This window comes from Lissotriton vulgaris, chromosome 7 (genome assembly GCF_964263255.1).
Source record: "Lissotriton vulgaris chromosome 7, aLisVul1.2, whole genome shotgun sequence".
NCBI classification, from domain to species: Eukaryota; Metazoa; Chordata; class Amphibia; order Caudata; family Salamandridae; genus Lissotriton; species Lissotriton vulgaris.
In genome coordinates, this window is record NC_141695.1 from 97,087,477 (window position 1) to 97,111,841 (window position 24,365).

The window sequence follows — 24,365 nt, forward strand, 5'->3', positions numbered from 1 at the left end:
TGCGTGGGAGAAAGCTGAAGGATGTGGTATTGTTTTTGGCACATGTCCAGGAGGACTGACCCTCCATTGCCGATGCTTTGCAGCAGTTTAAAGATAATCTTAGAGGTTCTCGTTGCTCAAATGGGTGTAATTTCTGAAATGTATATGTTTCCCTCATCGCCGTTGCTTGATTTATGTTCACGAGAAAATGTCACTCATAATTACAGTGAAATTCTGAAAATGTCACACATATGTAATCTGAAACCTTGGTAGCTATGCATCAATGGTACTGAGTGCGAATGTATGTGTAAAAATATGTTTGTGACTTCTACAGCCTGTGAGTGGAAGTGTGAGCAAACGGGAGTGTGTGGGTCAGTGTGAATGAGGGTGTAGGCCAATGTAGGAAAATGCCAGCATGCCCGAAAGCCTCCATGTTTGTACGTTGTGTGAGAGAGGGATTGTCTGCACGGGCGCAAATGTGTGAACGTTGGTATTCATGAATGGTACTGAGTGCGAATGTATGTGTAAAATTATGTTTGTGACTGCTACAGCCTGCTGTGAGTGGAAGTGTGAGCATATGGGAGTGTGTGGGTGAATGGAAGTGCGATTGAAGTGAAGTGTGCTCACACTGAAGGGTAGTCGTGTGTAAGACAGCTATTGAGTGGGAATGTGAGTGAGTCGTGTGAACAAATGCAGGTGTGAGGAAGTGATGTGTAAGAACGCAGGTATCAGGCCTGCGCTTAGGCATCAGGGAAGCAGTAGGAAGCAGGGGAAGGGAGAAGGGGTCCTTGCACAGGAACAGACATAAGGGGGCTCATGCTGCGGTACCATCTATCATTAATTGACATACTTGCTACCATCATCAGGCTTTATGAGATGACCATGATGAAAGCAGAAAGTTTTCTCCTCTCCTAAATGGTCACACCACTACAGCGAATGCTGGTTCACACAATAATTATTTATCAGTTCACTAAGAAAATAATACCCTTGAAACCTTGTGAACGCCCTGCTTGCCCAGATGTATACCCCAGGAAGGCAGAAGCAAGTGTAGCTGAAAGGGGCCCCATGTCAAGGCATGGGCGTATGAAGGGCTGCAAGTTTCAAAGGGTCCCCTCTACTCAGGTATGAGCACCAGAAGTCATGGGTGGGGGTGGTTAATGTATGGATTAGACTCCTGCCCTTCTGCAGCAGCAGAATGCCTTTCTTGCCTAGGCTGGTGTCCCTTTGTGGTGCGTGTTTTCCGGTGCTCAGCACGTGCCCCTTTCGGTGCAGTCTCTCAGCACATATTCCTGAGGGTGCTGCAGGCAGAGGGTCATTGCCCAGGTACACTCAGGTATGGACACCATCAATAGCTAAAGCAAATAAAGGAAATGGAGAGTTCTTCTGGCACAGGTGTGGACAGCAGCAGCACTGCAGCAGAATGGGACACACAACCATATACTGGCCGTCTATGACATACCGTGTTGTCCCCCATGCTCACATACACCACCAGGTTGGTGCTTTCTCTGACTGCCCTCAAAATAGACCTCCCCTGTAGATGTACTACCCTCAGTGTACGCTTGCCCTGCCAAGGCTGCAGCTGACCCTGCACGGGCGGATATGCACTCACGGCGCCTGCCTCCTGTGGCTGCCTAGCCAGTCTGAGGTACACTTGGCATGCTCAGCGCGGACGCTCGAAGTGTGAGGGGGCTGTGAGAATGAGTCCTGCGGGTGGTGCCACACGCTTCGAGGAGGGTTATGTGGTTGTACATGCTGAAGCAGCTCATTGATTGATTCAACAAGATCATCTATGATCTACCCCGAAACAGTGGCTTCTATTTCCGCACTGTTGTTTATCTCATGAGTACTGCTATCTCGCTCAGGCCGGCAGTCAAATATGTAATCAAACAAATACGCAAACTCTATAGCAATTTTACACTGACTCACTCTATTTTGCCTTCCACTACAAAATGATATAAAGAGACCATCATGCTGCAGTAAGGAGAGCCTGAAGTCAGAGCACATTCATCACTTAAGAGGCATTGATTGGTACAGGTACTGTACAGAAGCAGAAAACACGCAGCCTCGTAGAAATAACACTGGCCTTCCGCGTTGTAGTTTCTTCCTAACTTTTCAAAACGTTCCCATTACAGTTTGCATTGCATTGCATGCTCAGCCACCGCGTTGCTATCTCTGAATAATTGTAAAACTGATCTATTTAGAATGGGACCAGATTTACCGTATCACACTAACTGCCCACCACTGCGACCCCCCCCCCAACACACGAGATCACTGAATTGTACTGATAAAGCAGAAAATAATTGTATGTTATGGTTACAAGGCCGGTGTCATGTGTCTAAAACCCAGTAACGCCAATTAAGCCAGGAAATGCTGGGGAGGAGGCAAAGGAAAGGGGGGAATAATGGAAATTTGGGGGGGGGGGAATTAGGGGGAGATAACAAGAAAGACGTTGTGTTCACTCATAAGCTTGATAAAGGATCCCTTTTGCCCTTTATGAGAAGGTCCATGTACACCATTGTACAGTAACCAAGGTCTGTGAGGTGCAGCACTCATAGATATTTCGTGCAAGAGAGTTCTCAAAATGCATTTGTGAGAAAATTCATGCAGGGGCCCCACTGCTTCTCAAACTGTTGTGGCTAATGTAGCTAAAATCTTCTCCATGATCAGGGTGTGGGACAGCTTGTGACGCCAGTCAATATCTTCCGGCATGTCGCCCATACCCCAATGACAGTTCACTGTTTGCATGTGCATTACAGATGCCCAAGTTGTAGGCGTGGAAACAGCTGGGCAGAAAAGGAGAAGCTCCAGAAAAAGTCCCAGCGCCATTAGCACATGTAAAATGTTTTTTAGCTACATATTGTTCATACTGACTGCTGAGACATGGTTAGATAAGTCCCTGTCGTCCTCAGATTCCTCCAAATTAAAATCCAGTTACATCAAAACAGGTGATTTGTGTTGGCTCTTAGGGCTCAGTGCACTTTACCACCACTAACCAGTGCTAAAGTGCTTGCGCTTTTTCCTTTCAAACATGGTAAAATTGGCTTACACCAAATTGCAATTTTAATTTACTTGTTAGTCCCCAGAATGTGGTTCTACATGTACCCAGGGACTGTACAATAAATGCTGCTAGTGGACCTGCAACACTTATTGTGCCACCCACTTAAGTAGGCTGTTTAAAGATGTGTCATGTCAAGGCCAGGGCCTTTGTGTTAATTTTTCCTGCTTTCTGGCCAGGGTGCCATTTGAGACATTTCCATGCCTTGTGACAGCCAGGGTGCTTATGTGTGACGTTTCCATGCTTTCTGACCTGGGTGCTTAATTATGTGTGCTATTTCCATAGTTTTTCGCCTCAGTGACCTGGAGCTAGAGGCTCATGTGTGACATTTCCATGCTTACGGCCTGGGTGCTTATGTGTGACCTTTGCATGCTTACGGGCCTGGTGGTGTGACCAGGCCTGGGTCAGTGCCTAGGTGATTATGTGTGACATTTCCACAGTTTCTGGCCTCAGTCAGTGGCCTGTGTGCTCATGTGTGACATCACATCAGTGCTTAATGTGTGACAACATGAGTAACAATTTACTATGCTTCAAAAGTTAATACAATCTAATATGTAATGAAAAATGTGTTGAAAAATGTTTTGTTTTGGCCTTTTTATCTCTCAAATTTTTTTAGGGGGAAAAAGTTCAACACCCCAAACTACCCCCTAGTAGTGGTTGCTCACTGCGCTTGCTCGCTACACACCATATGGGGGGCGGGTCTCAGTTTTACTTTGTTCTCTCTGATTCACTACTTGTGTCTATTTTTGGTGCTCTCTGAAAGAATGTCTATGGGTACATATGACTGGGTGGGTAACCTGGTGCTCTTTAAGGTCATCACCCACTATTTACTGTGCTTTGAAAGTGGATAAAATTGAATATGTAATGAAAAATATGCTGTAAAATTCACCATTTTGGTTTGTCGTTTTCCAAAATTTTCTTGGGGGGAGAACCCCCCCAAACCCTCCTAGTAGCAGTCGAGCTCGCTCGCTGCGCTCGCTCGCTACGCGCTGGACGGGGGCTGGTCTGCTGAAATTTGCCAGGGCTGCTTTCAGTTCCCAGTCCGGCCCTGTCTGCAGTAGCAGCCTCCCTTTGATTCTGGAGAGAAACCTGGTGGCTTATTTACAAGCCCCTTGCGCCGCAGGTAGTTCACATTTTCCTAGATTAAAAGTGACGCACTGGTGGCACAAGGAGCTTGTAAATACGCCCCGTTGTTTCTGCGGTGGCACACAGCAGCAGCCTGTTCTCTCGCAGGTGTAAGTCTTGTCTCCTTCCAGACAGTCCAAAAACCTATCATTGGACACGTCACATTCTCTTTAGCAGTGCTCTTTGTATTGTGTGGATCATATCACTAATTCTTCTAGTTTTATGTCATGATTTTTGCATTACTAGTTCTAAAGAGTGACCGGCGCACTGAGCAGCAGATGCAGAACAGAAGTGTACAAAGCAGTGCAACAGAGACTGGAAAGGACGGTGAAGCGCTGCCCCCTTGTGGCGATGACTGGATCCGTTACCAGAACAAGTGTTTCTATTTCTCTGAGGCAGAAGGAACCTGGACGGCGGCCAAAGACTCGTGCGCTGCACTCGACTCCTCCCTGGCTCTGATTGACACCAAGAAGGAACTGGTAAGAGCTGGGGAACTCCAGCGTTCAATGTGTTTTATAAAGTCCCCTGCGTTTGTTAACCCTGAATTGCCCGCTCACCCCTGTTTCATCATATCCAGCGCATCACACTGTGAAACCCTCCCCTCCCAGAGCTCCTCTGTATCTTATATTGTAAACGGGTGCTCAAGATCTGTGTAATAAATGATCCCCTTTCATTAATGTACTCAACAGCAAAGTGTTACAAAAGGATTTATGGGCCATTTTTTATGGTATTTGAAACCGCCCAATAAGATATATAGATATCTTTGAAATAGTGACTGAGGCCGTCACTGCAAGCCATCCGGCTGTGCTGCACTGAATGACTTTCAAAGCAAAGAGATGCCTCATATTTACAATAATGTCTCGTCCCTGTGCTTTCCCCTATGCTGGTGCACAATTGGCTGCCATGCTTGGGAACACCCACAGCAATATCCATGGAATGTCCGTTTCACGCAAAGTACTGCATGAAATTGCCTATTTACAAGGACACAAAAAGTCGCGCAGGGTGGTTTTACCTGTCCTTTTAAATATGGGGCAGCAAAATGCGCAGCCGTTGTGTCACAAAAGGTGACGTACCGTCGGCACAAGGGACTTGTAAATAAGACCCTTTTGTTCACAAGAAACCCTTGGTGGGACGCTCTGGCTCTCCATAGTAGGCTCTGGCTAAACGCTCTAGAGCTTATTTACAAGCCCCTTGTGCCACCGGTGCGTCACTTTCAATATGGGAAAAAAGTGACTCACTGGCTGCACACAGGCCTTATAAATAAGCCCCTCTGGCCCATATTTATGGGGAAGTGGCTGCCCAGTGCCAATGCAGTCACATTTACACACTGGTGCAAGGGTGCCTTTGTTGTAGGCAGGATTTTTTTTTGTGCAGGAAGGAACACCTTCCTGCACAAAAACAATCCTGAGCGCCTCATTTACAATGTTTGACTGGAGCCAGCGCCGCAAGCCTTCCTGCTGCGCTGCCCTACAGCAAAAGAAATGGGCAGGAATGCACCATAGCTATAGGAAATGGCACATTCCTATCCTTTCCCCCTGCATAGGCGCACACATGACTGCCCTGCGCCAACGCAGGCAGCCTTGCGCCATGGTGCAAGGGTGTCTGTATTTTAGGGGTGATTGTTTTTGTGCAGGAAGGTGTTCTTACTGCACAAAAACAATCAATGGGGGTGATTTCCTCTTTCTACATGTGCTGAAGAATGCAGCACACATAGAAAAACGTCTCCTGTACGCTACCCCTGACAAGGCGTAGGCTTTTGACACAGACCCAGGTTTATTAATTCTTTTAAATGTGGGAATATGTCAAATGCCATGGGTGTTACGTGGGAATACCCACCCTTACGCCTGTGGCACGCCTCCCTATTATATGATGAGGCAACGCAGCGACTTGTGCTGCATTGCCTCCGTCCATATCTACAAGGTATTGTATTGTATTGTGTTTCTATTTTTTTATAGGATTTGGATATACCCCAGTCTAAAATATATACACACACACTTCACACACTTTATACCAATATTATTTCTTTTGTATTACAATATGTGCACCCCCAGAAATAGAGGGGTATATACATGAGAGATTTGCATCATGCTTGCACCACGGATGTATGACGTTACAACGCAAACTTTTACAACGCACACCGTTACAACGCATTTTCTACAACGCAGATGCATTTACAACGAATGCCTTTACAACGCATGACATTACATAGCAGATGCTATTACAACGCATGCCATTACAACGTAAGTATAGGTAAGTATATTATTTTTTAAAAAAATGTAATTATTTAAATATAAATTAATTTAATAAATTAAATTATTTTCAAACAATTATTTTGTACATATATTACTTTAAGTTTATTTTTAAAAGAACTATTATTAATAAAGAACTATTATTAATAAATAATAAAATTATTAAAATACATTTTTTAAATTAATTTAAATGATTTATTTTAAAACTAAACCCTAAAAATACCCCTGTACCCCAAAAACCAAACCCAGCCCTGAAACCTAAAAATACCCCTGTACCCCAAAACCCAAACCCAACCCTGAAACCTAAAAATACCCCTGTACCCCAAAACCCAAACCCAGCCCTGAAACCTAAAAATACCCCTGTACCCCATAACCCAAACCCAACCCTGAAACCTAAAAATACCCCTGTAGCACAAAACCCAAACCCAGCCCTGAACCCTAAAAAAACCCCTGTACCCCAAAACCACCCCTACAACCTAAAAATACCCCTGTACCCCATAACCCAAACCCAGCTCTGAAACCTAAAAATACCCCTGTACCCCAAAACCCAAACCCAACCCTGAAACATAAAAATACCCCTGTATTTCAAAACCCAAACCCAGCCCTGAAACCTAAAAATACCCCTGTACCCCAAAACCCAAACCCAACCCTGAAACCTAAAATACCCCTGTACCCCATAACCCAAACCCAACCCTGAAACCTAAAAATACCCCTGTAGCCCAAAACCCAAACCCAGCCCTGAACCCTAAAAATACCCCTGTACCCCAAAACCCAAACCCAACCCTGAAACCTAAAAATTCCCCTGTACCCGATAACCCAAACCCAGCCCTGAAACTTAAAAATACCCCTGTACCCCAAAACCCAAACCCAACCCTGAAACCTAAAAATACCCCTGTACCCCAAAACACAAACCCAGCCCTGAAACCTAAAAATACCCCTGTACCCCAAAACCCAAACCCAACCCTGAAACCTAAAAATACCCCTGTACCCCAAAACCCAAACCCAACCCTGAAACCTAAAAATACCCCTGTACCCCATAACCCAAACCCAGCCCTGAAACCTAAAAATACCCCTGTACCCCATAACCCAAACCCAGCCCTGAAACCTAAAAATACCCCTATACCCCAAAACCCAAACCCAACCCTGAAACCTAAAAATACCCCTGTACCCCAAAACCCAAACCCAGCCCTGAAACCTAAAAATACCCATGTACCCCAAAACCCAAACCCAGCCCTGAACTCTAAAAATACCCCTGTACCCCAAACCCCAAACCCAACCCTGAAACACAAAAATACCCCTGTACCCCATAACCCAAACCCAGCCCTGAAACCTAAAAATACCCCTGTACCCCAAAACCCAAACCCAACCCTGAAACCTAAAAATACCCCTGTACCCCAAAACCCAAACCTGAAACCTAAAAATACCCCTGTACCCCAAAACCCAAACCCAGCCCTGAACCCTAAAAATACCCCTATACCCCAAAACCCAAACCCAACCCTGAAACCTAAAAATACCCCTGTACCCCAAAACCCAGCCCTGAACCCTAAAAATACCCCTGTACCCAAAACACAAACTATATATATAAAATTACTGTAATTAATTTTTTTAATTATTTTTATTATTTTTTAAATTAAAAAAAAGATTAAATAAAATGATATACTTACCTATACTTACCTTGTAATGGCATGCGTTGTAATAGTATCTGCTATGTAATATCATGCGTTGTAAAGGCATGCGTTGTAAAGGATCCTGCGTTGTAATGGTGTGCGTTGTAACGGTGTGTGTTGTAATAGTTGCGTTGTAACGGTTGTTTCCCTTGCACCACACTACATGGGATATGTGTGACGCAAACCCCTCATTCAGATTCATGAAGCCATGCTAAGCCACTTTATGTTGCTTCAAACAGCTTCATAAATATGGAGTAATGCAATACAGCACAGCTCGCGCAGTGCATTACTCGGTGCCAGGAAAGCATTCCCTGGGTGTCCCACACAATTTCTATGATTTTTGGCATATTTCCACATTTACCAAACCTGGAAATGCAGCAAAAAGATATGCATCTTCAGGCGAGGTGTAACGAGGAGACAATTCTTTATGTTTCCTAATTTGTTCATCTTTCTATGTGTACTGCATTGTGTATTGTGCAGCACACACAGAAAGAAGAAAAAGACTCTCAGGGCCTCATTTACAAGGCCCCTGCGCCACCGAAACATCACTTTTAGTGACTGCCCAGCTGCGCACTCTGCAGGGCCATATCTACAAGGCCACATAAAGTCACCCGGAGTTGTTAACCCCAATATTCAACTCCTTTATATGTGCAAAATTAAATTCATGAGAAAACCATTGACATTAAAATATAAACATTAATGATATATTTAAAAAGTTAGTTCACACCATCCCAAAATTCTAATGATAAATTATACTACATAATCAAAAAGACGAACTACACTCTCCACAGAAATGTTTTGTTATCCATCTTGTATCAATGTAAATAAACTCTAACCTCATTGCAGGATTCTAAAATGTATTTATTCATCCGGCTATATAGACTATCTTAATCGCATATTCCTATCTAATTTATTTATTTAATTTATTTATTATGAAGTTTTATATAGCGCTGGCCAGACCCGGGGGGGTATCGGAGCGCTTTACAACAGTCCTATTACAGAAGACCAAGCAGACAAGAACAGTAAATACAGTGAAAGTCTCAATACAAGTGTCAAAAATAACGAGGCAGTATTAGGCATGGACAGTGAGTTTCAGCGGGTTAAGTAACCAGGGTCAATGAAGACTAGTAGTGCCTTCGACGGGTGACATAGTTTAGGGTCACACACCCGTCCAGGGAGTAAAGTAATCAGTAATCAGGGAGTAATGTAATCAGCGCTTCTGCGTCTCATGTCCCTTCGCTAGGACCAATCTAGGAAAAGATTTTTGAGCTGTCCTTTGAATTTTGTGAAGGAGGGGATAGTTCTGATGAGGGGGGATAGCGTTCCAGATGTGGGGCGCGTTGCCCGCGAAGGACCGGGCTGCAGTTTTCTGTTTGCGTGCTTTCAGCGGGATGAGTAGTAAAGTTTTTGAGCTCCGGAGGGTCCTGGTTTGACCAGATTTTTTGAGTTTGGAGGCCAGGTATTCCGCTTTGCCTGTATGAAGGGCTTTGTGGGTGGGGCATGCTGCTCTGAAACTGGCACGCAGTTCAACTGGGAGCCATTTCAGTTCTCTGAGTGTGGGTGAGATATGGTCAAATTTCTTCACTCCTGTGACCATTCTAGCTGCTGCATTTATTGTTGTTTTAAGGGGGGAAGGTGTGCCTTTGAAGTGTCTGAGAGGGCTGCGATCCCCTAGTCTAATCTAGATAACACCAGTGATTGGGTAGCTTGTTTAAGGTCCTTGGTTGGGTTTGATAGGCTTTATTTTGTTCAGTAGCTTCATGTTTAGGAAGGCGTTCTTGACGGAGTTCTTAATGTGATTGGTCATATTGAGTTTCGGGTCTAAAGTGATGCCTAATGATTTTACAGAATCCGCTAGGGTGATGTTTCCATTGAGTGCATCAATCGCAGATAGCCATTCTGTAATTTGTGGATCTCTTCTTTGTTTAAGATGAGGAGTATTTCAGTCTTGTCTTGATTAAGTTTTAGGTGGGTACTTGACCGACTTATCTGAGCGTGTCGTTGAGTTTCTGAATGTCATCAATGGAGGTGGTTTCCAGATACATCTGTGTGTCGTCAGCATAAAGGTAGAAGGGGATGTTGGCTTTTCTGAGTAGGGTTGTGAGTGGTTCCATGTAAATGTTGAAGTTGTGGGGAGAGCACTGACCCTTGGTGGACTCACCTGGTAACATGATGTAGGTCAGTTTTTGATTTTTATTCTTTGGGTACGGTTGTGAAGGAAGGAGGAGCAAAGACAGCTGTGGTGCATGCGTGTATTGCACTAAACATGGCAGCCATCTTAGAGTGTAGTGGTAGATCTAGTAATTAATGCGGTCGGGAAATAACTTATAAGGTATATTCATGGTCTAAACTGACCAGGTACACCTGTTCGTCAAAAAATTAGGAAAAAGGGCTAGGTTATAACCGCAGTGAACGGCGAACATGTTGTGTATGTATGATTCAATAAATTAACATAAATTGCTAGTTACCATGCATACACCGTCGCAAGGTATTGTTGTGGTGTGGCAGCGGTTGGAGAAATGTTAAGAGGGGTTTATGTTACATGATAGTTAACTGTGTCGCAGTTAGCACTTGAATGGGCACTAGTAGTGTGTCTACCAATGGTAGAGTGCCTATAGGAGGGCGAAGTCCCATTGAGCAGATATCCCCAGGGGTCGTTGATTGGGGGTATTGAGAGGGGTGTAGACTGGCATACCAATTAAATAAGCTAGCCATATCATTGTTGAAATGTCATTGACTCTGAGGGCGAGTTTTAAAATGTTGTGAGATGTTAAGCACAATCTACTAAGTATTACTGCTGTACGATGATACTGCAGGGAAGTTTATTAATTTGCGTATCTCAGTTCATTGCATCACAACATATGGCTCAGTGTCTACCATTAAAAAGGGGGGGGTTAGTAGTGTATTTAATGGTTTAGTGTTACCCACTGGAGTTTGTCATTAAAACCAGTGTGTGCAGCATTTAGACGATGGACCCACCTCTGTTCAAGCCTGAACAGAGCTGCTTCGGTTATTGTGGGATGTGCTTCCAGAATGAACCACTTGATACTCTCTGGTGTATGCCTCATCTCATTGTAGTGTGTGTAGAGTTTAGTTGTGGTTCTGCCACATCTGATGTTACTCTTGTGCTCAGTTATCCTGTTTTTGGCTGCTCTCATAGTCATGCCTACATAGAATTTCTTACATGGACATATAAGTAGGTAGATGCAGCGACTGGTGTTACAGTTGGTGTGTCTAGTCATGACCCATGTGAAGGTGGCTGTTAACGGTATTTCCTTCATTGGTTGTGTTTGTGGGCACACTGTGCAAGAACCACAGGGGTAGTGGCCAGTTAGAGGAAGGCCCCATAGACATCTCAGTGGTGGTGGTATTGGTGTCTGGTCTGGTATGAATTAGTAGATCGTTTAGGTTGCTCGACCTTTTAAATGCAAACCGAGGTTGCGTAATCGTCAGTTCCCCCGTCCTGGGGATGCCCCAATGTTTGTTAATGACTTTCCTAATAAGATTAGACCTGGGTGAGAAGGTGGTTACACAGGTAATGGTGTTATCAGGGGCTTTTTCTCTAGTTTCAAGGAGCTCGCTTCATGCACTTCCTGACTGACTTCTCGGGGTATTGTCTTTTGATGAGATTGTTTGCCAGCAGGTTGGCTTCTCTTTTAGAGTCCTGTATTGAGGTGCAATTTCTTCTGGGGCAAAGGAATTGACTAAATGGAAGATTTTCTCGCAACGTCTTGAGGTGATAGCTACTGTATAACAGTCAGCTATTAGTGTCCGTTGGTTTCTTGTAAACTGTAGTGTCCAATCCTTCTTCCTGGAGCCTGATGGTTAAGTCCAGGAATGGGATTTGTGTACTGGAGATGGTGTGGGTGAACTTCAGGTATGTGTTTTTAGTGTTAATCCATTCACAGAATTGGATGCACGTGGGTAGGTCACCTTTCCAGAAGACGAGAATATTGTCAACGTACCTCTTCCAGAGTCTCAGGTTAGCGCCATAGGGATTACTGGGATGGAGTATTACATCATGTTCGAGGCATGCCACGCTGGGCGCAAATGTGCTCCCCATAGATGTACCCTGAGACTGATGGAAGAGGTGACCCTTGAATTCAAAAACGTTTTCCGTCAATGCTAAGGTAGCACATTGCATGACGAAGGAGATTAGAGTGGAGGAGTTGCAATCCTGGTTCCATAATGCCAGTTCCACAGCTAGCAGTGTCTCACCTTGGGGAATGTTGGTGTACAACTGTTCTACATCTTGTGTTAACAGAAGATCAATTTCAGTGCTATTGTCCCAACCGTCAATAATACGGAGGACCTCAGTGGTATCTTTTAGGTAGGCCGGTGTTCTTGTCACCAAAGGTTGTAGAAAGCATCGACGAACTTAGAAAGTGGTTCGAGGAGTGACCCAATACCAGAAACAATAGGCCTGCCAGGGATAGGTGTGGTACCCTTATGTATTTTTGGCAGGGTATAGAAGTATCGAATTTGGACTGTTTGCTGGTTAGAAAATCAGCTTTTTTTTTTTTACGTAACCCACCCATTGCTTTTTGCTTCATAGACTACAGAGGTGATTTCATTGGTCAGTCTAGTAGTTGGATCAACTGTAATGGGGGTGTAGAATCTCCTATCGTTAAGTTGGCGGTGACATTCCACATTGTAGTCTTGGGTGGACTGTATAACAGTCGCACCACCTTTGTCCACTTGTTTGATTGGGATTGTCTTATCCTCTGTTAAAGTTCGTATTGCTGTTCGTTCCTCTCTGGTGAGGTTATGGAACGGGGCCTTGGTGGTGCTCTGCTTCAAATCCTTGAGGACTGCTTACTCAAAAGTCAGAAGCTCAGAAGGCACCATATTGGTGGTAGGCATAAATGTGGAAGAGGTGTGGCGCCGCGGCCAGGGCAACTGGTGCTGGACGCTGGGGATCACGGTTCGATCCCTGGCTCCGGCGGCAGGGGTCTGCCCAGCACCATGCGACTCGGAGCAATAGCTCGCTTAATCTTCCCAACGGCCCCCAGCGCCGAGAGACCCCTTTGGGGGTCATTCGTGCTCTATACAAGTACTGGATTTACATTTACATTTATGTAAACCTGTGTTTTCTCGAACTAGTTCAGTCTCATCCTGAAAGTAGGCTTTGAGGCGGAAGTGGTGGATCTCGCACTGCTCGTTAAATTTATCAATTCTGGGGGTAGGGACATAGCCCAAACCCCTTTCCAGGACTTTTTCTTCCATTTCTGTCAGTTGTCTGTGGGAGCCATAAACTATTAGGCTCTCCTGCCTCTCGTTTTGCTCCGTGTTTCCTCCATTTCACTCAGTTTGTCCTCCTGCCACTGGACTTGTTTCTGACCTCCTCTTCTGCGCCCTCTTCCTCTGCTCCAACCTCTGCCTAAAAAGGTGGGTTGTCGCTATGGAAGTCCTCTGGTTGGTTAGGTGGGTACATCTGGAAAGACCAGAAGGGCAGTTGGGGACCATGGTATTGTTGAGGCCCATGAAATTGTTGCCTATTGTAGTTATATTGTCTTTGTCGGTTCCTTCTTGGTTGTTTACCGGTGCCGTAGCTCCCATTGCTGGAGTTACTGCTAATGGAGCCTCTCGTAGAGGAATCGCCACTTTCATCCAAAGAGTAGCTGTTTTTATTCAAGACATAGTCAGGTTCGAGATAGGGGTACACCTTTTCTTTGTCAAATCTCTGCACGTCCTTCTGCAGTTTTGTAATCTTTTGTTTCATCAAGAACTCTTTCTGCTCCGCAATTTCATTGTTAAGTTCTGATAATTTGGTTTTGAAAAGGGAGATTTGGATGATTGTTTTAAGTGCCCCCTCTGCTATCTGGATCTTGACCAGGAGGGTGTCTGCTAACCTTTTGGCTGAACGTATAATCAGAACAAGTAAGTCCCTGGTGCATTTCCACGCAACCAAGTACCATTCTTCCTTGAAAGTAGAATCCTCCAGGAAGATACGTGGGACATTCTTGATTATCAGACCATTGGGTGCTATGCTTGCCCTAAGGTATTCTGCCATCATAGCACCGTGGAGTGTGACCCTGAGCCACTCTTTTTTCATTGATGACAGAGTGGTCCATTCCTCTGTCAGGGGTTAGAGGAAGAAGGACCCGCTGGGTCTAAGATAGATGGAGTGTCTCTAAGAATAGCCGCAACCAATTCATCATCAAAGCTCAGGCCCGGCTTTCATTCATGGTGATTGGGGGTTGGTGATATTGCTGAAGTAAAAAGTGTCAGGAAAGATATGGTGTTATGTCTGCGAGTCCCTGTAAGAATTATAGAGGGAATGGGCCAGTCAGGAGTAGATTGACTCCCTGTTGGTAACCATCATTAGGCCGGAGCCCATCACGACAACAGCTACTTGTGATATTTATGGTAATTTAGTAATATTGTCTAAGAATCTAATTGCAACAAACTACAAAACCCGTTCTCTAAGGCATGGAACGTATAGTGTATCAACCGCTATAGTTTCCTCCTCAGCGTGGTGTATACATCATCATATCTTTTAATATATCTTTTCGCAAAAACCTTCTTGTTTCTTATGGTCTTTTGCAACACTCTCATGCCGATTGTTTAAAACTTTTATTTCCATTGACAATCCTCCAGAAACAACATAACGGTGACTGGTTTAGAGCCCTATTCAGTACACCGATCAGCTTTTTCATGTGTGTTTGCAAAAAGATATATTAAAAGATATGGTGATGTATACACCACGCTGAGGAGGAAACTCTAGCGGTTGATACACTATACGTTCCATGCCTTAGAGAATGGGTTTTGTAGTTTGTTGTGATTTATGAGTGGAGGGCAACTAATATACCCTCTAGGCTCCTTGATTGAAGATATAAGAATCTAATTGCCCAAAGGAAGGGGCAGATATACAAGCCCCTTGCGCCCCTTTGCGTCACTTTTCCCATGTTAAAAGTAATGCAAAAGTTGCGACAGGGCTTGTAAATCTTCCCCAAATTTGTTAAAAAAAGAAATCTAAATATTATTATATTACACCTTATTTTCCCAGACTACGTCCCCACTGTCCCTAAGAGTATTCTTAATTAAGTTTGGAAGCTCTTTGCCGAACTGTGCACTGATTCTGATACTCGGACCTAATCAGCACGTTTCAGTCCCTTTTTCCATTTTATTTACAGAATTTCATGCTGCGTCACAAAGGGGATTATAATCACTGGATTGGCTTGAAGAGGGCTAATAAGACTCAGCCATGGACGTGGGTCAATGGCACCAAATTCAACAACTGGTAAGTCCTCGTTTGTTAGCTTATCTCATTGCCAGACCTCTTCAGTCACTAATCCTATTGTGAAGCTAATCACAAACCTGCCTACAGCCCAAAACTGCCATCTTTGTTGAAAATAAACTCAGACACAGCTAATCTGTCTACAACACCTCCTCTTTTGAGATTCCTCTCCTGTTAAGGGTTCTATTTAAAGCTTTCCACTGCTACAATGTTCAATACTATACAAAATAAGACCAGCGTTGGAAACGTAGTAGGTGTGGCATTCGCTACCTATGTTTATAATATGATGTTTATTTTTACAAGCATATACAAAATAAGTTTAAATAATGTAAATAATACGTGCTGCCATATAAATATGGTAATCTAAACAAAGGTTCTTGAGCTACATAATCATAATTAACCACTAAAAAAAGGGAAACTCCATATAGCAGAGAAAAAATAAAGGAAAAACCTGTGAGTGCCACAATGTCACAAAAGAACCCAGGTACATAGATAATTAAATGAATAAATGTAATGAAATTGATGAAAAAGGGCGCTCAAACAATTACACTTAATCAATACAATCAAAAATTTAAACATATGTGAAATCAAACCAACAGTGGTAGAGAAAAATAAATACTGAACAATAAACACAGTATACAATCATAAAATTAATGTCATCTCTGATTTAAGCCATGTTAAAGGTGTCATATAAATATGAACATTATCTGCTTGCAATGAAGAAAGGAATAACCAGTTTAAAACAGCATCTGGTGGCCATCTTGGAAATGGATTCTGCATTTTTGTTTTACTCTTTCCATAAGGCCAAACACTTTAATGCAAACAGCTAAATACTGCACATGAAATTACAAACATGTACAAAATTACAGTTGGCAAAACAATATGCAGCCCATTTTAGATGGCCTAACAAGGATTATAACACTGCAAATTTGCTGCCTTCAGTGGATATCAAGGAAACCACCAAAACCCTGGCCAATGATGGAAAACTGAGGGATTTCATATAATAAAACAGCTTACATGCTGTAACTGTAGTAACTTTTTACCCTTCTGTTGGCATTGCCTTTAGCAAATGCTTTTCACAATAAATAAGTCAGACCAATGTAGTACATTTTCAGAATTCAACTGATCTAATCGGGGCACTTGGCCTCTTTCCTGAGCTTGTCACTATCCAGGGCAGGCCTATGGCTTTGGGATACACTTTAACCACAAGGCGAACATGCTGCACTCAGTGTTTTTCATCCACTTTTAGTAAGGTCAATAGCAGGTAAATAGGCAAATATTTTAAAAATACATCTGAAGGACCCCATGCCTGAAGGACACATTTTCAGGCCGATGTGCGCATGCGAATAAGAGAAATGTCATTCGGGGGCAATTCATTTTAATGCCTGAAGTGTTACTTTGGAAGCAAAATGTGAATGGCATTTGAACAGACTAGATTTGAAGATGGCTTGCCCAGTGCCCATCTAGCTAATGTATGTGTGTATTTTGTTTATGACGTTACTTATTACGATATCCTACCAGATGCCGAAAGTGTCCAGTGCAACAAAAACATGGTAAGCCAGCCCCCCCACCCCCCTCCCATCCATTCCAAAAGCAACAGAAAACCATGGAGAACAAGGCTGCCACACAACAGTATTAACTCCATCAGACTACAGTGAGGGTTAGTGTTGGGTGAATTGAGTGATTGAGAAATAAGGTTGTTTTTTGTTGAAGCAGAGAGGTTCTGATTCTGTGACTTATCAATCATAATATGAGTTCAGTGACAGCCTTTTCCAGGAGGCATGGCTAAGTGCAGAATTGGAAGTGGTACAGAAACCAGAGAAGGCTGTTAGCCAATTAGCCAGCACCCCCAAATTTAAGGCGCTGCTCTCTACTAAAGAAGGGCAAATATCCTGAAACGCATGTCTAGAGATGGGAAACATCCTTTATAACACGCTGTGTTTACACCGCATGACCTTTACTACGCAGCCATTACAACGCAAGTCATTATTACTACTTGCACTGCATGGCGCTCTTGGTTAAGAAATTGTTTGATTTTCTATTCCAACACCTTCCCTACTGTTACGTGGGCTGGGGTTGGAATAGAAAATTAAATTAATCCTCAATCCAGCGCGTTGTAAAGTACTGCGATCAAAATGATCGTGTTGTACTCACATACATCCCTAGAGATACCCAGCATTGGCTGCACCAACAATGGTGAATACTAAAGACTTTCAGCAAAAGTTTTGTCAGGCACTGTATTTACCACAATGCTTCAGGGTGAATTGTGCATTAGTATGCCAGGCAGTGTGCTAGCACACCCCTTACAAAATAAATCATGTGTGCACCCAAACGTGCATGAAATAAAGACAAATCATCCAGCCAGTGAAGTGAAACTTAAAACATTAGTCATAGTAAAGGCAAACCAAAAATGTAAATTGCGATTCTCATATTTACATGACTAGAGAATCTGGATTTCATTAAAGACCGGAGGCTACATTATGCATAAATCTTTAATGCAGATCCCAGCAGCCGCATCACAATATAACAGTTCCAAAATAGAACAAAGGCAACAGCTAAGAGCCATGAGCCAACAACACACAGCCTCTTTTAAATGAGGAAAAAGTAGAAAGTTCAGGAAGAGTTCAAAGGTTTGAGAAGAAGAATCCACAACGGAGGAGGTGGAAGGCAGGACATCATGAAACTTGACCGTAGAAGGAAGAAACCCAGGAAGGGAGATCCAGGAAGGACGTTCTCAGGATCAGGCAACATCTGAAAGGACAAAGAAATTAGTCCAAGAAGCCCAAAAGAAAACAAATCCAAACATGTCACAAGGTTAAACAAGGCAGAAAGCATTGTAATAAATTACAATAAATTGTACATGGCAAAAAAATAGAAACGCCAATATAATAGAAACGCCTCCGGTGGAGGGAGGGGGGTATATTGTCAGCCTCCGAGTCTTTAATGAAATCCAGATTCTCTAGTCATGGAAATATGAGAATCGCAATTTCATTACAAGACCGGAGGCTACATTATGCATGTTGGAAGCTTCCTAAAACAGCATCAGACATGTGTTGGATAGGTTTACAGTAATGACGAGCAAAGGTACCTGCATTGGACCAGTCAGCAGTCAGCAGCAGCAGTCCAGACATTCTAAGGTCATACTCCTTCATGCATTCCACAACGCAGAGTTTAGGATGAAGGTCAAAGCGAGGATAGAAAATGGAGTCGGACATTGTTTTAGTCCTCCTGTGGACGTCAAACTTAACACCAAAAGGGTTATAAGAACGATAAGTAATATCGAGGGAACGAATGTCTGAAGACCTTCTGCAAGAAACAAGGCATAGAAGGGTAGCCAGTTTAAGAGAAAGATTCTTCCTGTTAAGGAGAGAATTAGAAGGCCAGTCAGAGAAGAGACGAAGAATCAAGTCAACGTCCCAAAGGACGTCATATTTGGGTCTAGGAGGCCTTTTGATACGAATAGCCTTCATGACCCTACAAATAATGACATTTTTACCAATGGACCTACCATTAACAAGGGAATGGCCTGCAGAAATTGCAGATCTAAAACAGTTAATAGACCTGTAACTAAGACCTTTCTCGAATTGTTCAACCAGGAAGTTGGTCACATTAACAATAGGGGCCTCCAAGGGATCCAGGTTCCTTTCCAGGCACCAACAAACCCAGAGTTTCCAGATTCTATTGTATCTATAATGGGTGCCTGGGGCCCAAGACTCCCTGAGGAGGATTGAAGCTGAGTCCGAAAGGCCTGAGATTTCATTAGATCTCCTGACACCTTCCAGGCAAGAAGGGATAAACTCCGATTGAGGATAAGAGGGTGAATACGACCGTCCGAGTCCATGAGAAGATCGTCCAGTGAAGGGATCAGGAAGGGAACGCTGCAAGTCAATTCCAGGGCAGTGGGAAACCAGGCCTGGGAGGGCCAGAAAGGAGTTATTAAAAGGAGGAGACACTTGTCGTGTCTCACCTTCTGCAGCACTCGCTGAATCATTGAAAAAGGAGGGAAGGCATAACCCCGGAGATTGCCCCAATGTTGGAGGAAGGAGTTGAATGCCCGAGCACCCGGGTCGGGCATCCAGCTGAAATAATCTGGAAGCTGGGAGGTGAGTCTGCTTGCAAACAGATCCACCTCTAGAGGGCCCCAGATCTGATTCAGGGTCCTGAAGACATAAGGATTCAGCTTCCAGTCGCTGAAATCCACAAGGAAGCGTGAATTCCAGTCCGCGGAGGAGTTGGCCGCACCTGGAAGGTATTCTGCTCTCAGAGCAATCTTGTGCTCTAGGCAAAACATCCAAAGCTTCTTGGCTAAGTCTGAGAGGTCTGCAGACTTCGTGCCTCCAAGACGATTGATATAGGCCACCGCTGAGATGTTGTCCATCTTCAAAAGGACAGACCTCCCCTGAAGAGAATTCCTGAAGCTCATGAGAGCATAAAGACCGGCGGTCAATTCCAGGAAATTTATGTGGTGGAGAGATTCCTCTTGAGACCAAAGCCCTCCTGTGTTTTGATTCAAGAGGCAAGCACCCCAGCCATGCAGGCTGGCATCTGATTCCCGGACGAAATCCGGGGATGAGCCAAAGATGGCTTTCCCGTTCCATGCCTCCAGGTTGTTCAGCCACCAAAGCAACTCTGAACGAGAATCCGAATCCAGAGTAACAAGGTCCCCATACCAGAGACCTGATCTCAGAGCTCTCGCTTTGAGCCTCTGAAGAGCCCGATAGTTGAGTGGGCCTGGAAATATTGCTTGAATTGAAGATGAAAGAAGACCTAGAAGTCTGGCCAAGTCTCTGAGGGAGAGATTCTGACGGCCCAAAGCATGCTTTATTTGCTTCTTTATTTTTGAGATCTTCATGGAAGGAAGAAGGAGGAGGCAACGAGAGGTGTCGACCGTGAAACCCAGAAACTCTAACGATGTTGAGGGAGTCAGGGAGGACTTCTCCTTGTTTATAATGAAACCTAGGCTTTCTATGAGTTTCATAGAAAAGTCCAGGTCCCGTATCAACTGCGCCTTTTCTTGTGCCATAATGAGAATATCGTCTAGGTAGATAATGAGACGAACACCTCTTGATCTTAGGTGAGACACAACGGCTCTCATGACCTTGGTGAAGCACCATGGTGCGGAAGAGAGACCAAAGGGCAGAGCTTGAAACTGGTACAAGCGGTCTTTCCATAAAAACTGGAGGAAGCGCTGATGAGCCTTGGCCATGGGGATGGTAAAGTAGGCGTCTTTGAGGTCTAGTTTGACTAACCAGTCCCCTTCTAGAAGAAGGTCCCTCAGGAGGTGAATACCCTCCATCTTGAAATGTCTGTAAGAGATGAACCTGTTTACTTGGCGGAGGTTTATAACCGGCCTCCAACCCTTGTCCTTCTTTTTGACTAGAAAGAGGTTGCTTACGAAACCCATGAGGTCCAAAGGAACCTCCAGTATAGCACCTTTTTGAATCATTGAGGAGATTTCCTCTTCGATGATGTCTTGTTGAGCCGGGGACATGGGAATACACCTCGGGAGCGAAGTCTGGACAGGTTCGGAGTCGAAATCTATTGTAAAGCCTCTCACGGTGCTCAGAACCCAAGCATCTTGAGTGATGCATTCCCAATTTTCTAAGAAATATTTCAGTCTGCCCCCTACCTTTAAGGGGAAAGAAAGGGAAGGGAGAGGGGGAGCGCTCACCTGAGGGATTATTCTGGACGCTTGATCCACGAGATCTGAAGCCTCTGCCGCGCTGTCCTCTACCTCTCTGGGGGTAGAATTGCGGGGTTGAATATTGCTGGTACTGCTGAAATTGCTGGTATCCTCTGCCAGTTCCACGTGATCTGAAGTTGGGCCTCTGGAAGTAGCGGCCGGAGGATTGGCCTCGTCTTCCGGCCCTTCCGAAAAGGTTATTGCCCGAATTAAAAACTTTTCGCATATTTTGCTGTGCCCTGTCAAGGGCCGTAAAGGTCGAGACATATTTCCCAAGGGATTTAATCAGATCTTCTCCAAAGAGGAGTCCTTTCTGGTTTTTAGTAGGTTCTTTATCGGCAAGATCACTGAGCTTAGGGTTAATCCGAGTGAGGACCACTCTACGCCTTTCGGCGTTGATGCCTGCGTTTGCATTTCCTAAGAGGATAATGGCCCTTTGGCTCCAGCCTCTAATCAATTCGGCATCGAGGCGAGTGCCTTCAATGTGGCTCTGTTCTGCAGAGTCGAGAATCCTCGTGAGGGGGCCAAGTACGTCGAGGAGACGATCCTGGCAAACTTTCAGGGATTTCTCCATACCTTTCCTGGGGTCACGCCCCAGCTTGAAGAGGAATTTAATTAGATCAGGGTCGAGATTAGGGGTGTAACAAGACTTATCACCCACAGAAGGTCTAGCGCATTCTGCTCGTAGAATGTTGCGAGTCTCATTCTCTAAGGGGAATCTGATCCATTTTTTAACAAACTTCGCAACGTGTTCCTGAGGGAACCATTCGGAGCTTCGGGGGTGTTTTAAGTTTTGAGGAGAGAGCATCTCCTCGCCCAAGGGGTTACAGATTACATCTCTCGAGGAGGATGTACCCTCTTCAGTAGGGTTTCCGAAGTCGTGATCCTCATCATTAAGGTCGAGGACATACTCGTCGAGAAATTCGGAGTCATCCGATCCAATATCATCATAGCTATCATGAGCATCGGTTGAGCGTGTGTCGCTTTGGACACCTTGTTTCTTTGTGCCGCTAAGGACACCCACACTGTTTGAGGTGCGAAGACCTCCTTCATTCCTTGAGGTGCTGGGACCTCCTTTATCCGATGAGGTGCAAAGACCCTCCATGCTCAATTCATTATAGTTATTCTTCTTTAGTCTCTTACCCCGGGCTGAGCCGTCTTCTTGAGGGGGGCGCTTGGAACTAATGATCTGAGCGAGCCCCTCCCTCAGACAGCTTTTCATCTCCTTCTGGAGTATTTTGTTAAACTTGATACTGGGCAGATCCTGGGAAGGGGCCGAAGCCTCCTCAGAGCCTGAGCTAGACATGGGACTGATATGTCTTTCTAACGGGGATATACTGGAAAAAAGACAAAATCAAGATCGAAATTAAGTATGGCAAGAAATCGCCAACAATGTGCTAGCTGAGGCACAATAACGTGTTCCACCGAGAAAAGGACTCGGATATAGTATTCCCAGTAAATTGAAATTATTTCTGAGCCAATAAGCCGAAAATGCTCTATTTCCGTTTTGCCAATTAGTAAATATGCCAACTGCCGCTTGCGAGGGAAGCAGCGCGTGCAAGGCAGGGGTTGCTATGGACACGCCGTCACAACCCTGCCGGCGCGTGCGAAATAGAGGAAATGCCCTTAGCAACATGATGACGCTGCGTCGTTGTTGCTCAGGGTCATTCCTCGAATGCGCCCCAGCCTCGCGCTGCCGGGCGCGGGGAGAAAATGCAACCGCTAAGGGAAATTAGTGAAAGAAGGTGAGGGTAACTACCTTCGCTAAAATAACGATGGGTATCGCCAAGGGGAGACGCGCTAAGCGCGGAGAAAGTGGGGAAAAAACCGGACCGGTTCGTTCTGTGAAACGGGAGCGAGTCGGGATATTACAGATAAAGTAAGAAAATTTCCTCATTTAAAAGAGGCTGTGTGTTGTTGGCTCATGGCTCTTAGCTGTTGCCTTTGTTCTATTTTGGAACTGTTATATTGTGATGCGGCTGCTGGGATCTGCATTAAAGATTTATGCATAATGTAGCCTCCGGTCTTGTAATGAAATCTCCCAACATTATTTGAAGAAACACAAATACTGTAGGCACAGTGCTTATGTCTGTTTCTCCTGCTGCAATAACTGATACCCACCCTACTTTTAGTCATGTAAGTATTTTGGGCGTTGGGGCACAGATTCCTCTTTCTAGCATACTTTGGACTGTTTTACACCATTAGATTAGTCATTGAGCTGAATTGTGCATGTAAGGCGATGCAGTTTACACAGGCCCCCCACATTCTGCTTAATAACTCTGTTGCTTACCAGTAAAGTGTCCCTTAAAATTAAAGTCTCAAATGTACAGCGGAGGGGACTGGGCAGCCAGCTATTTTTATGCCCTGTTTGTTTGGCATGCTCATCTTTCCCTCTTCTCCCATGGAACCACAATAATAATACCCACAAAATGTCCTCCTCTCTGGAACCAGGATCCAATTGAAGACTAACACATTGTTTTTGTCCAAAGCACACCTTCTCAGTGCGAACACCCTTCAACCAGCTACTCTCGATAACCTGGGATTGAAACAAACTTAAAAAGATGGCTACTTTCACCACCATCATGGCCGACCTCAGAATACATGATACTAGGGAGTCCAGGCAAGGTTCAAAAGACTCTACACCAGCACAAAGGAGATCCAAAGAAGGACCCTCCATCCCTGACTCCCAAATAAATGGATAATAACAAAGCTTTGGACCTAATTATGCAGAAACCTGTTGCACTGCATTACCTCGCCCAGTGAATGAAGCTACCACAGAATTAATGCACAATTATATCATATAGATAAAGAAAGATATCCTCTCTCTAAGGGGCAGAGTTAGCTAAACAGAATCGCTCATTAGCCTCCTAGAAGACCACAAACAGAACTCTTCAAAGATGCGTGTGACCACCACCACATGGCCAGCCCAAATAGAAAGAAACATCACAGAATTAGAAGCCGGGCATAGAACGGCAACCTGAGGATCTTTGGGCTTCCGGGGGTAGTGGAGGAACATTCACCATCATGCACCACCTTTGTGGAAAAATTGATACCTCAAGTCTGCCTCATAAACTTCACACAGAACTTTGAAATCACACAAGCAGAAAGACTTCCAACTTTGAAACCAAAAAACAGTAACTCACCAAGAGCTCTTATCATAAGACCACTCCGTTACTCACAGACTCAAGACTTAACAATACAATTCTCCTTCATATGACTTGCCTGATTGTAGACCACCTGCAATGGAAAAATAACAATCTTTGAAGATGCCAATGAATTGGACATTGCTGAGATCCTGGGCCTAAACAGGAGCACTTAACAATACATCCAAACTTATATTACAGGCGCTTGCTCCACTAACCTCTTC

At 44.4% G+C, this 24,365-nt stretch overlaps 1 protein-coding gene across 4 annotated transcripts in view; it reads left to right on the forward strand.

Moving 5' to 3' along the window:
- Nucleotides 1-24,365, forward strand: part of LOC147700904 (uncharacterized) — an 89,061-nt gene that overhangs the window by 54,653 nt on the left and 10,043 nt on the right. For all 4 annotated transcript variants that reach the window (XR_015297416.1, XM_086929765.1, XM_086929764.1 and 1 more), the window contains exons 3-4: nt 4,406-4,638; nt 15,212-15,318. Coding sequence is in view for 3 of the 4 variants with exons in the window: in XM_086929765.1 (XP_086785891.1) it covers nt 4,406-4,638; nt 15,212-15,318 (340 nt within the window). In the remaining variant the exon portion in view is untranslated. The remainder of the gene's footprint in view (nt 1-4,405; nt 4,639-15,211; nt 15,319-24,365) is intronic.